The 15,984-nt window shown below is 44.2% G+C and overlaps 1 protein-coding gene across 1 annotated transcript in view; it reads left to right on the forward strand.

The window, feature by feature from the left end:
- The first annotated feature begins 130 nt into the window (after positions 1-130).
- LOC143898970 (uncharacterized) overlaps positions 131-15,984 on the forward strand; it is a 51,955-nt gene continuing 36,101 nt past the window's right edge. Inside the window, exon 1 of the mRNA XM_077408838.1 lies at positions 131-1,169. Coding sequence (XP_077264964.1) covers positions 794-1,169 — 376 coding nt within the window. The 5' untranslated portion in view covers positions 131-793. The remainder of the gene's footprint in view (positions 1,170-15,984) is intronic.

Genomic DNA, 15,984 nt, shown 5'->3' on the forward strand with positions numbered 1-15,984 from the left:
GAAGATGCGCTCGCAGCATGGCGAGACTCTCGGGCGCCTGCGTGGCAAGGTGACGTCATTGGAGAACCGGGGGCAGCTCGTCGCCCACCCGTCCACCAGCACCAGACATTCAGTCTCGCCTTGGCTGTCGAGGAGATTGTACGCGTTAAGTTTCTCTCCGCGATCGGCTCGCACTCGCGCTTTCCCGCGCCAACGAGCGGCCCGTCGCGTAAGTTTGACGTACCGCGCGATCGACATACCCCAGAATCGATACCGATCGCCGAGACACTCGGTCGGCGGAGGGCGGAACTGATCCAAGAGACGCGACACGCGACCGAAAGGAGGACTGAGGAGGACGCGCGCGCGCGAGCACGTCTGATTGACTAAATCGCGCCGGTCGTTCAACCCGGTGTGCGCGACTACGAATATTCTTACGCAACCGATCCGATCGGGAGAGATCGGGCGCGCGGAGGGAAAGTTTCTCCCAGCGACAGGGGGGGGGGCGCTAGTTTTCCTCGCCGGGAAAGTCGGAGCTCGCCAACCGCGGACACCCAAACGTGACACGTGCGACCGCCGCCGACCCGCGCGCGCGGTAGGAACGAACTCTCGGCGGCCGCGGTGCGTCTCGCGGGGGATGCGCGCCGTCGTCCTCAAGTAGAACCCTGCGCGCGAAACGGAACGGAGGGCCCCTCCTTCCATCGGGGTCCACCCGAAGTTGATCCCGGACGTGACAGTTGTTATTATTGTTGTCGTCGTTGTCGTCGTTGATTAATAGACTTTGCTATGCGCTCCGGGCTACGATTAGTATGAGAGGATGAGCTGCTCGGTGAAGATCTCTTGCGGCAAGAACTGGGGCTCGCAGCGCAGGATCGGCTCCCTCGCGGAGGAGACGAGCGCGTGCCCCGTCACCTGCGCCGGCGGCCCAGGCCTTCAGGCCGGTCAGTCGAACGCGACGTCGAGCTCGACGACCAACACCGTCGCCGTAGCCTTCAGCAACCCCGTCGTCATCACCACCACCACCACCAGCACCAGCACCGTCACCGCCGGTAATCAGAGGGTGGTCCCACCACGCCCCGTCAAGTCGATCGCCGCGAAGAAAGGGGAGGACACCACGAAGCTGCTCAAGTACGTCGACGATAACGTCATCGGCAAGAACGGCACGTTCTTCGGCCCGTTCGGCCGCAGGAAAGGTCAGTGATCAATATAGTAGACAAGTAGACCGTTTTGCCCCTCTGCCCCTCCGCGCATCCCCAGATACCCTCGGCCCTCGGCCTGCATGGCGGACGCCCCAAGAAGCGAGCCTTTCCACCGTATCGCCGTTCAGTTGCCCGATTAAGCGGGCCCTCTCCAACTTTGTAGCGAATCGTCGGGATGATCAGCACTCCCATGAAATTGAATACGCCCCCCGCTCTCAAGGCCGGAGATAATTTCTTAGCGATTTCTTTCAGCGCTCCGGAATTCTGCCTAGATTATTTGTTACATATATATATACCATCACGCGATCGTCTGCTGCAAAATTAAACATGTTTATACGCACTTATCTGGAGCAGCGATAAAATTAGATATTATCACGTATTGTTTACTATACCCAATACATTTTTTGCACTTCGAAATATCTATATTAATGGGATCATTCTTTCGTTGAAGCAATCTTTTTACTTGATATTTCTTTGACAATTTCCAAACTGTCAATAATTATTTACAAAGGAACGAAAAAAAAAAAAAACGGAGCAGAATTTTTCCGAGTTATTTTTAGAACTCGTCGCGTTAGAAGAAACATACCGTAATTATTACAAGACGCTTATAAAAGTTTGTTTACAAAGTCAAGGTGCGATTTTGTTGCTCCGAAGATCAAAGAAATACCAATGAGTCATCGGTGTCGTAATAATAGTATCGCCGTGTCGAGCTTCAAAATTCGGGACTGATATATAACTTTCTGATTATCTCTCTCGCGCGCGCCAGCCGGTTGTAAGTAAAGTGCGACCGTGACTAAGTAATTGTGAGAATTTGCTTCTCGAGTTATGTGTCGTGTGGTGTAAGCCTTAGCCCGCGCTCGATTGGGACACCCTCCAAGTGCCGCTGGCGTATATATCTTCCGTAATTCGATACTACCCCACGGAGCGGTAGCGCCCGAAACCCTTGCCGAAGTATCCCCAATTAAGAGCATAAAAGCCGTATATTTTTAGCCGCCGATCGATCGCTCGCGGAAGATTTCCTTGTTGACCCGCGCTCGATGCCGAATCGATATCGAGAGCCGATACCGCGCGGCTTCTTCCCCCGTCGAAAATTTCCCCTACGCGCCGTTCCGTCACAGTCGCTCGTTACTACTACTTGGCGTTCCCGCCCTTACAAAGGACGCGAACGCGGGCGAACGTATATAAATCGTGGGCCATATCTCTAATTAACTTGAGGTAACTCTTGACTGGAGCGCCAAGGATGTTTCCGCATAATTGGGAATGTTTCCCCAGTTTTTCTCTTTTTTTCGTGATAAAAATAGTATGTTTGTTGAAAATAAGTTTGCTACAGGACAACATCGTATATAAGAAGCCAAATTTATTGGATATATAAAAAAAGAAAGGACGTAGGAAGATATAGTAAACAAACATTTTCGACGATTTTCTTCTCCAGTTCTGACTTGACAGATTTTAAACATTTTTGAAATTTAAAATAGTAATGATATCGCTATGTTCTCCAGAATCTAGCTGAGTTTATTCGGATTCCTTGAGTTTTTGCAGTATTTAATTCTACTAGGAAGAACTTCTTTCTTCTCCGTAGTTCTATACTTTCGTGATTTAAAAGTATCGATCTTAGGAAAGAGTATTTGAAGAAAGAATTGCGATTCGAACTCGACACTTTCGGAGACGTCGACTCCTCGTGGCGAAGCACTCTGTGCTTCTCGCAAGTTTAGATTGCGCTGTTGCACAACGCACCAACATGCTCCTTTCACTTTTGCATCCAAACAACTTAACGATCGGTCGATGAGCGTAAAACCACAATGAACACACACACAGTCACAGTTGGCAAGTAATTTTTCTGCAATAAGTTCCCCCGAGTTGCAAAATGCTTGCCTTATCGAGCGCTTTTATCGTCTCGTCGGCACGTGTAAACACACTCCGCCGCTAAAGTTGTTCGGCGGTTTCGTGCGGCTGACCATCAGGCGTGTCATTGTCCGAGGATTACTTTGAAAGGCCACGTGCTACCTTGGAAACTCCATTCGTCGTCGCGATCAATAAGGCTCGCGTGAAAAGCGTCGCAGAGAACCTTGAACGCGGACGAAGGAGAGAGAGAAGGGCCTTCGTCGTATCTCATCGAACGAATCGTCGGTGGTTAACATCGCGATGGACGACGGACTATTTGGAGTATCGAATCGCGGCTTATTTGCGCGAAGTCGGTTCCTTCGAGCGTGCTCATAAATATCGTCGGGCTGACGTCATGCATCGCTCGGCGCGATGGCGACCTTAACTCTCTTTTTCGCGCGCGCTACATGGTTCTCTAACGCGGAATCGCGTGGCGGCTGGACGTCGCGGAGTTGCAATATCTTTTTTAACGTTACGGCGATGATCGACTTATTTGCTTAACGAAGTGAAAGTCTTGCAGAAAATGCGGATTGCGACTCGCGTGCGGAACGCGTCGGGGATCGGTAGTTCCTATCACAAATTTATGAGCTTACAACTTCTATTTATGGACCGAGGGAGATACTGTATCCTTTTCCTAATCAAGCGCCTATTCCTGGTCACGTGATTCGTGGCGGTTCTACGCGCGAGAGATGTTGGCTTGTATAATTCCGAACCCACGGATCGTAGACGTACTTACACCGCGTGTCGCACGTACACGAAACGATCTCGTGATCTCCTACGCGCAGTTCGTGACCTTCGTCTGTGGGCACGTGTCAATAAATAGCTGAAACCAATCGTGCGCTTACGCGGCTCCGTTTAGCGAACAGACGACAGCACCCTGCTTCGACCCGATCGTGCCTCGCTAATTCGATTTGCTCTTTCGACGGCACCCGGCTTTTTTTCCAAGCGTCAAAGCCGCTTATTAATGGCTCGCTCGCGTAATGAACGAGCGCAGCGACGTTTGACGGCAAACACCGTGCGAGTGGAGTATACTATACGTATCGTGTGACAACGTGATCTACGTAAAAATCACAGGAAGCACGGAGAGTGCTTCATCACGAGCCAACATCTCCGAAAGCGTCAAATTCAAAAGAAGACTTTTGTTTGAACATTTTTTTTCAAAGTCAATACTCTTTCGAGATCTATTGTAACACTTGTAGCGACTGTACATGCAATTTTTCCGAGGGATTTTGCGTTTGACAAAAAAATACGTGACACTACGTAACACTTCGCGATTACGAGCTATAAGGATTATTATACCGATGAGGCGAGAGGTAACACGTGTAAAAGTGCGATTTTATCGCTGAGAAAGCGCCAGACTCGTAACCTCGAGGAACCGCCGGGTTCGAGTCCACCTGATCAACAGGAACTTTTTATATTCCAAACTGCACCCCCCACACGAGTGGGGCTCCGTGCGGGGAAACTGGGCTATCTTTCGGAGGAGACATTAAATTTGAAATTGGTCGTCAAGCTTGGGGAGCTTGGGATTATTGTGTTGTTAAGTTTGTGTGTACTTTAGAATATAATTTATTTTATTTTTTATATTATTTTATTTTATTTTATATTATTTTTATTTTATTTTATTTTATTTTCTCCAAATGACGAACGTTAGGGAGATGGCCTTCACCGAAAAAACAGGTTCGCCGCCGCGTGATTCACGACGCTCGGTGGGAAGTGACGGAAATCTACATGAAATTTGCAAGTCGAGCCCGTCTCCTTTAAAATAGAAGCCCAGAATTCGATCCGCTTCAAATGCAGGCCTCGAGGTTGCAGGTCATATTCCTGCTTTAATAATCGCCAGAAACGGAAGTAGGGAAACAAAGGAAAAGATCTTTTTGTTTCTTTTTTATTTAATTCATATTTATAATTCCGTCGTATTAAGAAATACCAAGTAAGAGACAAAAATTACAAGATAAAAAGTGGCGCGACGCGTCAGTTTATCAGATGTCTCGATTGATTTTATCAATCGCGAATTTAGGAAGATATTTCGCCGCATAATGTAGTGGAACTCGATGCGCTTAGACGCTTCTGCCAACAAACGAGTTTCTCGAGTGGGTCAGATGTTCGTGATGGACGACCCGTTGTCTTCCGACTAGGTTGATCTTGGTCTGACACATCTCGAGGTCGATGGGAGATGCGATCCTGTTAGGCCACTATTTCGCGCGGGTCTCCGAAGTCACGTGACCTTCCGAAGAAATAAGGATGACTGCGTCATCAACGAAGAACGACTCGTTTATCTCGTCTCTCCTCTAACATTCTTGTCTGGCAAACAGGCCAAGTCAATATTTCGTCGGAATTAAGAAATTGGAGTGGTGTCAAGAAAATCCATTGCGGTTAGTTAAATATTTGACGACTCTTCGCGGCGAAGTTGTCTCGATTTGCAACAGTTCTACGAACGTTCGAGGAACAGCGAGCGTTTAGCTTATATATTTTCGAAATCTTCGCGGTTCGAGTAACAAAAATATACGTTTGAGCGTTCTTATCGAGAGTAAGAGTCCGAGCGGAAGAATTATTAAGTGTCCCCGGTCATCTTTCCATTATCTGCAATTTATTTCCTCGCATGACAGACGGCGAGAGTGCCGCGATAAGTTCGACTCGACTGCGCTTCAATAACGGCGCTTCAATAACGACAACGGTATCATAAAGCGCTATAAACCCAATCGAAGTCCGTCAATAATGATCAATAAATGCGCATACGCATACGCACGCGCCGCGTCTCTCATCGATTCGACAATTTCGTCGGACATTTCTGAAACGCAAACGCCGGATAACGCGTTCCCGGATCGGCAATAATGGCGCGTTTGACCTAGTTTTACTTGTCCCGCACCAGCTTGACCCAGTTTCTTCCTGGTCGTCTCAGCACAATAATACTGGATCTCGAGCTTGAATGGATGGGCGAGAAATATTCTCGCTTCGTTATAACTCACTTTCCCAGAGACAACGCATCAGAGAACGTAATTCGTCACCGATTCGCGAATCGCAATTTTTCGCGAAACATGTAACGTTTTAATTTCGTCATTTAAGCGAAATGACGAGAGAGAACTCGTAATTCAAAAGGATTATAGGGCGATATAAAAAATTTACAATCAGCACGTTAAAGAAAGAAGAATAACGTACGAAAATGGCGATAAGAAAATCTTCCGCGCAAATCTTTCATTTCCAAACACCTTCGATAATTTTACTTTGATAAAATCATGTTTTTTAATTGACAATATGATGGAATAAAATTTAACGCGAGCTTAAAGCAAATAGCTAATAAATTAATGTGTGATGGTCGCCGTCTGATAATATAACTTGTATATCGGGCCGTGATCTGAAAAAATAATTTATTAATAACGCGTGGAGAGCTGTTTGTACTTGCGGTCAGTATATCGATATCACAAATCACGATCTTAGATTATATTTCTAGTAATGTTTTTTTAATCGGACGACGAATTAATGATTTGGTATCTGTCTCAGCTTTATCATGCGCAGAGCGATTCTTTTCACTGATATTTACAGATAAGTTTCTCTTCATTAGATTCACGACACACACACACACACACGCACACGCGCGCACACAATGTACTTTATATAATAACAAAAAGATATTACGTACAGATACGGACATCAGTGACCCAACAGAAAAAAATAGTTATATCCGGTAATGAGATAAGACAAAAATGGCGGCTTAGCTATAATAAAAATTAGGTAACCATGTTTACGAGAAGATGTTTACCTCTCTGATTTATTTATTATCGACATTAATAATTATGTAAGCATGTTGATTATTTGAATCGAATGCAATGTGAGTTTATGTACCGATAACGCGTTTCCGAAAAAGAAATCAACAAACATTCGACAAACATCAATATTTTTGTTTTTGTTTTTCAAGAAAAGAATATTAAGTTATAATTGATTTACTTTTACACACGCACACATCAAAACGTGTGACAAACCATTAACGTGTCAATTTTATTTTATCCTGAAGCACTGGAGTTTAATTAATCAACAATGGCAATTAGTAGCAATTAAAGAAATTTCTCTGAAGGACGATCTGTCACCGTGAAGAATCCGAAGGATAATAATTCTCCTCTCAGCAGAGAATTACGTAGTTGGCCGTCACGTGAACACGCACGTTCACATACGTACGCGTGTATCAAATCGTGCGTCACACAACGTTAGCATTGTACGCCAAACACAAAGACGGGCATTCATCCGATGTCACCGCGTCAGACGTGCCGCAAATCTCGCTCTTTGCGCGGATTAAAACAAATCCACGGTCTTCGATCGGAAAACTACTCAACGGGAATGACTAATCCGGCATCGAGTTCGAAATGGAGTTAGCGCGCACGCGAATCGGGACATCGGCATCGGGACGCTCGCGAACGGATTTAATTAGCGGAAAATTTATCGCACTCGAGGAACACGTGGCGGACCAACCTATCGACGCCATGTTTTTTTATTATAAGGCAGCGGTGTTTGCAAACAGCCGATTATCAGATAAACCAAGTGATCGCCGATCATCGATATAAGTATAGCATTTTGCGACGTTATCCGATCCGCTTGAAAAAGAATTCTAGAATGCGTGTCTTTTTCTCGCCCGCGACTCTCGGTGTTATGCCGGCTTTCATCGGGTATGCCCGCTGTGTAATTTTGTTTCGTTACGTACCCCAGGATCGGATTTCCTATATGTGTTCACCTTACGCGCGGCTCATATGTTATCGGAGCTGCACTTTGTTGCGCTTTATTATTTTCGACACTCGTCATTCGTTCTCTCTGCTGACACGCAAGCTGCGCGCGTTAACGCTCTCGCGATCGTCACGATTTCGCGCGACAAATACACGGTTGAGTCACTGTGTGATTTGATTTGAAGAGCAAATGAAGAACTGTCGTCACGCATTTTGATAGGCGATATCTTAATGCGCTTTTGTTTAGATAAAAATGATGACACGGATAATACATATATATATATATATATATTTTGTTAGATTAGCGAAAGTTATCAACAGAAAACATTATTATTTCGCTAATAATTCTGTTCGTTATTAGATCGTTGTATTATCGTATTATTATTACTGTGAAAAAGAAGACTGAGTTATCTTCATTGATCAAAAATCGATTCTTACTGTTTCTCTTACATGAAATGAAAAGCCACTCTAAATATCCGGCATTTCTCACCGGGGCCGTTATATCGTTAATAAACAGCTCGACTTTCTTGCTTTGAAAGTCTCTCGGGACGGCTTTAACATTACGTTATATGGCCACATTTAAGACGTGTTTACCAGCGACACGCGATGCCGATATATGTTAATCCAGGAAATTGTCGCCGGGTTCTCAAACATCGTACACCGTAATTTCCTCTGGCGTGCGCGCGCATACCGTGGAACACTCTCGATCGAGAAATGCGAGATAACAATAATTCTTGTTTGAACTGAATGTCCGCGGCGTCGTCTCAGGTTCCGCTACAACGGATGTCCGATAGCAAATATCTAGAAATAGACGTGACGCCAACGTCGGACGTCGGTATCGTTATCAAATGAAAATCCTTACCACACACCGCTTGGTCTCGCAATCTTGCACTTTTACCAGAACAAATATTTGACGCTGCAAACGCATTGCAGATGCAACGTGCACAATTACGCATAAACGTCTTGCGGTTTGACTTACCACAGCTCTGCAAACGTTTAACTCTTTGAAGCGCGTAGCTTTCACGTTTATAGATAAACTTAAGCAATTAATTGATTACAACATTACTTATGCAGATTGTAAGGCGTACACGAATAATGTATGCAGTTTGAGAGCAGCGAGTTATTTATATTAAAATATAATTTAGTAATACGATTTTGATAACGTGAACGAAAAATTCAAAACACGTAGAGATGTCCCGGTTCCGTTCTTCTTTGAAAACGGCGAACGTCCCGGTTTCTTGCCGATGCTTATTGTCTCGGCCGCCGTAAAAGGACGTGGTCACCGTGACCGTGCCTCAAGGAGTTAAGGGTTATTGGAGCGGCTGTGCCCGTCGTTTAGTAGCCGTAAACCCGCATTCGAACGCGCGGCCTCGAGAACGGGATACGTTTTGTCGCGCGTCTCGTACTTACTCGCGTATGTAGGTGACAGACGCGATCCGCGAAGCGAGGTCTGTTAACGGGACGCTCCGTAGACATACGTATATATATATATATATATATATATATATATATATATATGCGTACCGCCGCGCGACCGATCCCGGAGACGACGCGGATTCTCGTCCTCGAATGCGTCCCGCCTTCCTCTTAAGGATGCCGCGACACTTTGCGTCGCGTCTCCTCGCGGAAGCGAGAGAAGCCCCGTCGAATTTACTGCCTCGTCCACGTCCCACCGGTTGACGACGCGACCCCCATTACTCCGGGGCAATTAGATCGTCCGTTTTTTCTTTTCCGAGGGCCCCTGAATCGAGGGCGGAATCGTATATGAACTTGTTCCACGGCCAACATTACGTCGGTTGCTCCATTGTCCACTCGAAGATTTTACGAGCGACCGTGGCGCAACGTGGGCGTAAACTCGAATGCGTTCTTGTCTCAATCTTCTTTCCGATAACCGCGGCACGATCTTGCCGTTTAGTTTACGATTCCGCCTCACGCGGCCCTTGAAGCGTAATTGGTCTTTAAATTAAATACTCGAGTATACGACCACGTGGAGTAATGCTCGAAAAGAATAGAGATGACTTTACGAGAGGCACATCCTGTTCGGAATAATTTCATTTACCGCTCGTGCGGTTTTACACGACCGTCGTACAGCAGTCGTTTCACGTTATTCTTTCGACACACGCTGTGCATCATTTTTATTTACGATCTCTTTTTTTTTCTGGACATATGATATCGCGGCAACGGCATGGAGCAGGAGCACTTATCACTACGCGCATTAGTCAGCCTCGCGCGCGTGTTGGATAATTTGATATCACAGTGGAATCGTGTAGAACGCACGCGAAATTGTCGGCGAAACGTTTTTAACCTTTGCACACGTCGGCTTCGTGCTGGCACACAGTACTTCATTAGGCATGCACGCGAAGTGCAACAGCTACGTATTAAGGAAACGCGTAATCATCCGACGATTAGCCGATTATTAAGCGAGATAAAGCCATTTCGCGCGAGGTCGATCACACCTTTTCCATATCCAACGAAGCCGGACGTTTTCTAGCCGTTTGAAATATTTTCTCGTTGATTACGTGATGACTTTCAAAAAACTCATTTAAATGCGAAGTGTACACATTTCCTCTTTACAACGTTCGGAACTGATCGGCAATTAAGACATCGATACCTTGTTTTAATTCCTTTCCGACTGAATTATATAACATCTAATGAGAGTATAACAACGCGTGTAATTCAGATTTTACAAAATAAATTTTACAAAATACAAATTAACTCACGTGAAATAAATAGTATCTAAATTGAAACAGAACGGGATTTGTTTTGTTTGAATTGAATGAAAGTAAAAGAGGCCATCGTATATCGTTGATATATATGTGATGATTTTTATTTATTTACCGAAGAACGTGAGTGGCTTGTATTCTAATCTGTTTTCGTTTCTTTTCTCACTTTCCATGTGAAAGCGAGAAAGAAACGGTAAATATAGGTCATGATGCATTTACACACTCGTTGAAGTGATAGATCGAGCATAATCGCATGTATAACATTGAATAATGTATAAAATACCTGTTGTTTCAGTTTTTGCGAGTTAGCTTCGCTATTTATAGCCGCACTGTAAAAACCTTTCATTGATATAGCTAGTGATTAGAAGAAATATCTCCACAAAGTCTGATATTATCTTCAATTTTGCTTATACACAAACGCGCGCGCGCTTTACAACTCGTCTCTATATTTATTTTCTATATGGCGTAAACGAGAAGATGGAAAGAAGTTAAAGATAGAGGCAATCGCACACAGGGCGTTGATTAAAAATCTAGATACGATAGGTAAAAAAAAATTGAAAGCCTTAAATTATTTTTTTCCACTCTTTGATAAATCCTCAGAATAAAAGTTCAAGATCGCTGGCCTTGCCTTGGCTGGTTTACCTATAGGGCGAGGGGGTGTCGGGGATGAAAAGAAAAAGTCGCGTTAAAATGATCAGAGGGTCGGGCGGTCGCGTGCTGGAGAATGTTGACGGCAAATTTTCCGCGCTCGGAAAAATCCACTGACGGTCTTTCTCTTTCTCTCTCTTTCTTTCTCCCTCTCTTTCGCGCGCGAGTGAGCGCGATGCAACGCACGGTGCATATAATACAAGTGCAGCGTCTCGATGATAATAGCGCGGCGCGCGGCGTGTTGCGCGTCGACGCCGACGCGCCGACGGTAGTCGATGCCGGTCGAACGCGGCCGAGCGCGTTCACCCGCACGTCCGTTCCGTTAGTTAGGGAGCTGGTGGCCAAAATTCCTATATATGATTTGTTCATGTGGCAGACATTATTAATAGCGATAATTGTACCATAAGAAACATTATAAGGACCGCGTCTGCCACCATGGTAGCGCTGCGTTGTCAATTGACGGCGCTTCGAATTTGTAAAAAAAAATAGGGTACTATATGATTTGTTCATGTCTGCCTCTGAGGCTGATGTTCAGAATCCTTCTGAAAACGAAGAAAATCGAAGAGGCAGACATCCAGGGCTCTGACTTTTGTAGTAATCAATTTTTTAAGTTTTTTTTATGATTTAATAAAGTGTATGTGAAGTGTACACTTGGCAGACTTGAATTGTTCGATTAAAGACAATGTGAAGGACCACAGAAAAATGGTCTGCCAGCATGTCGCCTCTGCGTTGTCAATTGACAGCATTTCAAAAATGTTAAAAAAAAGGTGTGCTATATCATGTGCTCATGTCTGTCTCCTGGACTGATGTTTAGATTTTTTATAAAAACGAAGAAAATCGATGAGGCAGACATCCAGGCCTCTGATATTCCAAAGGCAAACTATTTGAATATTTTTTTGAAAAACTCGACGCTCGCGCCAAGTTACAAGTAAAAAATTTTACGTCTACAAAATATCAATGAAAATAATTAATGTTACATATAAGCAATCGATAGGAGCGATTTTCAAAACATATTTCAAATATTCGGGTTCTAAGTCTGTTAACTGGGTTCAAAGGAGAACAACTGTCCCGGTTGTACAGCGACGTCATAGCAGAAATTTAAGATCCCGAAGATCGCTCAGGTACAAATTTTTTTCATTTAGATGTATAATGTAAATTTTGTGCTATAAATCTTCTTGAATTGTTTTTCCTTTGTAACACTTGCCATCGAGCAGCCACCGCGTCTCTGGATTATGTTCGTATGTGAAACACAAATTTAAACACGTGTATTATAGATGAAGAAGGTGATATGAACGAAAGTGCCGACATCAGTTATCAATCGGGTTCGAAAAACCGGCACAGTATCTCGGACGACAGCGATGACGACGCTTTTTAAATTTATTTGCTTTTTTTTACTTTAAAGACTATAAACTATTAATAATAACAATAATCAGCCGTAATACCCGCTTTCCCTTGATTCCATGAATTTCAAAAAATGTATGTACAGCTCACAAAATCAGTGAGCAAAATGTCTGCCAAATTTTTTTCGTATTCAGGGAGTCAATGAATCGAATGGACGCAACTAGAACCATGAACAAATGACTTACTAGAGCTTTTTTTTTTAAATTTTTACAACTATACGTCCCGTGATAATGCAGAGCCCTGAGTGTCTGCCTCATGGATTTTCTTCGTTTTCAGGATGATTTTGACCATCAGCCCCAGAGGCAGACATGAACAAATGATTTAGTACCCTTTTTTTTTTACAAATTTGAAGCGCTGTAACGCAAAAACGCAGCGACGTAGGACCTTAATTGACTGGACCAAATCGATTCGTGTTGATCTAAACTTCAATCCCTATCGATATGAAACATGAACAAATCATATACCGATTTGGCCACCAGCTCCCTAACTACGTGATCCGTGCTCGCCGCGTGCTAGGATCGGGATAGAGGATAGGATAGTTGTACCGCGCCGCGCGCGCGGCTCGATCCGCGCTTCGGTGCATTACGTAACGCCCTTTACGCACCACGTAAACGTTGCAGGCGGAAGCGGGCCGCGCGGCTACCTGCATTCCGCTGCCGCGTCCCGGCGCGGCCGAGAGGGAGGCGGCTAGGCCGACCATTGTAACGCGACACGCGCTATCCGCTCATCTGTTTGCATACGCATGACACCTTGGTCGGCGACTCGATATTCAGGCAAGAATGCGGGGAAAAAAATTCGCCACGTACCACACCATTGCGGTTAGAAGAAAGTATTAATCTCGAGCAGAGCTTGTTCGTCATTTTGCGCGTTATTCGCGTTCCAAAAGCGCCAATCCAAAAAAAAAAAAAGTAAAAATATAGCGTTGTGAAAAGAGAAAGGATGGGAAGCGCTGAATAGAATCCAACGAAATTAATTGTCATATATAAGATTCTTTATTTATTTAATATTATTCTCTCACAGACAGAGAGAGAGAGAGAGAGAGAGAGAGAGAGAGAGAGAGAGAGAGAGAGAGAGAGAGAGAGAGAGAGAGAGAGAGAGAGAGAGAGAGAGAGAGAGAGAGAGAGAGAGAGAGAGAGAGAGAGAGAGAGAGAGAGAGAGAGAGAGAGAGTTTTTTACACACAAATCAGAGATAAATTAGAATCGGTGCTTTGTTGCAATTATATTTAAACATACCTTGCGATCTGATTGCGTATATCATATGTTGACAACAGGCTAGTCAATTTTCTGTTTGAATACATCCCGATTCACCTTTGAACTTTTCTCGCTCGTGTGACGTATCGTCCGTATTTTGAGACGCACAATTCTTTTTTTATCCAGAATGATTCAGGCCTGGGTGCGGATCGAAAACACTCCGTCCGATCTTGTGAAGAGATCCTCAATCATTTATTTTATGCGTCTGCGAGCAATCAAAGATCTCGCGGGAAGAGAATAAGGAAGTCGTACATTCGATGTACGGTGCCAATTTCTGTTTCGCACGTTCTGTTTCGTGGACGGGAGAACGCACAAAATGGCTGAACACGCGCATTATTAGAGACGTGTTTTATAAATAGACGTCGCAGATGAGAAAGAATATACAGACTGCTGTGCGAAAGTCTCGAAATAGAACATACGCCCTGCGTGTGACACTCGGCAGATTATTATTCGCTTTCTCTCTCTCTCTCTCTCTCTCTCTCTCTCTCTCTCTCTCTCTCTCTCTCTCTCTCTCTCTCTCTCTCTCTCTCTCTCTCAGCCGTTCTTTGACTCTTTCTCTCGTTGTTTTCAAGGCGGAGAAAAAAACACAAATCGATAGAGGCAGGTAAAGAAATTCATATTACTTTTAATTCACCATTAAATGCTGTTTGCTCAAACAATATTATGTCGACTTTCGTCACTGCTTTTACGTGGTTGGCAAACGATTTTCTTCATACACGTATATCAGTACCGTCTTATTTCTCGATAAAGTGAAAGTAAAAAAAAAACATTTATCGTATGATAAAAATTGCGTTGTCTTAAAATCCATTTGCGAGTCTGAGTTTGGCTACGGTCAATGTGACGCTACAAATGCTTTGGAGCGTTCTCTTTTTTTCTTTCTTTCTTCATTGAAAGAAAAGAGAAGAGGAATGCTGCGAAGCATTTGTAGCGTTACGTTGACCGTAGCCATTGAATGCACCTTTCGTGCTTGCGTTTCCGACACGGTTCGCTAAAGGCATCAAACATGAATTAAGAAAAATAAGCTCGCGCACGAGGACGCCTGGAGTTGGAAAATACGGGCACGTCGGGAATTTCTTCTCCCCAACGGCCTCGCCTGGAGAAAATTCACGCGCAGTTGTACGTCCGCGTCGACGCATCCCAACTCGATTTTACGAGAACCCGGAGGTTGGCCGGGTGTAATAAGGCGACGAGGAGTCTCAAGGTCGCGGATATCGATCCGTCAACCCCTGCTGCTGCCGCCTACTTCTCGCCTCTCTCGCGTTCGGCTCCATTCTCGCCCAGCATCACAATTGCCGCGATACAGCCGAAAGGCGAGGCGAAAGGAGAAACGAAAAAATGACGATATGTATACTTATGCAAAGAATATTGTACTAAGAATTATTGTAGGTACGTGAAATGGATCGGATTTAAGTTCATTTAATTGACTTGCCTCTTAAATACCTATACAGGGTGACGGAAAAATCGCCTACTCCACTTCGGGAGGCGATTCGGGACCTAAAAACAAGCAAAAAAGTTCATACAAACATAGGTCCGGAAATGAGTCGTTTCCAAGTTATAGCCACTTTTATGTTAAAAAATCGTAATTTAGAATCCGCTTGACATCCCTCTTTCTTAATTATTTTTTAAATTAAAAATTTTTATTTTTAAATATTTTTAATTTTTTTAATTTTAATTTTTTTATTTTTTTCCTAATTTTTTAATATTTGTAAATACGATTACATTATTTTTAAAAGAGCTTTTTAAAAAAGCTTGTTTTTGGGTCCCGAATCACCTCCCGAAGTGGAGTAGGCGATTTTTCGGACACTGTATATAGAAATTAGTCGAAAATCAGTTGAAAATTAGTCGAACGAATCGCTAATTAAATTCGTGATTGTCAATTAAGCTTAGGTCATTAAAAGCTCGTTCCCGAGAGCGTTTCACTTCCTCGTTTCTAATATCTATGGGCAATTTGTGAATGAGAGGGCCGAGAATAGCGGATCTAAAAAGCGGCGTTCGCGATTTCTCATAGATACCCGCGTTGAAGACAATTAAGGAACGGCGCATTCGTTATGCAAGACTTTCTATTTGGGTCTCGTTTCGTTTCTCGTGAAAGGCGTATATGAATCCGGGCGACGGTGTAATATTAAAGATGTAGTCCTCGTGCGGGTGAAGGAGAGATAAAGTGCCAACGGTATCGCGCAAAAATAGCCGGCATTG

This window comes from Temnothorax americanus, unplaced genomic scaffold (assembly GCF_048541705.1).
Source record: "Temnothorax americanus isolate GAGA-0224 unplaced genomic scaffold, ASM4854170v1 Scaffold25, whole genome shotgun sequence".
Taxonomy (NCBI): domain Eukaryota; kingdom Metazoa; phylum Arthropoda; class Insecta; order Hymenoptera; family Formicidae; genus Temnothorax; species Temnothorax americanus.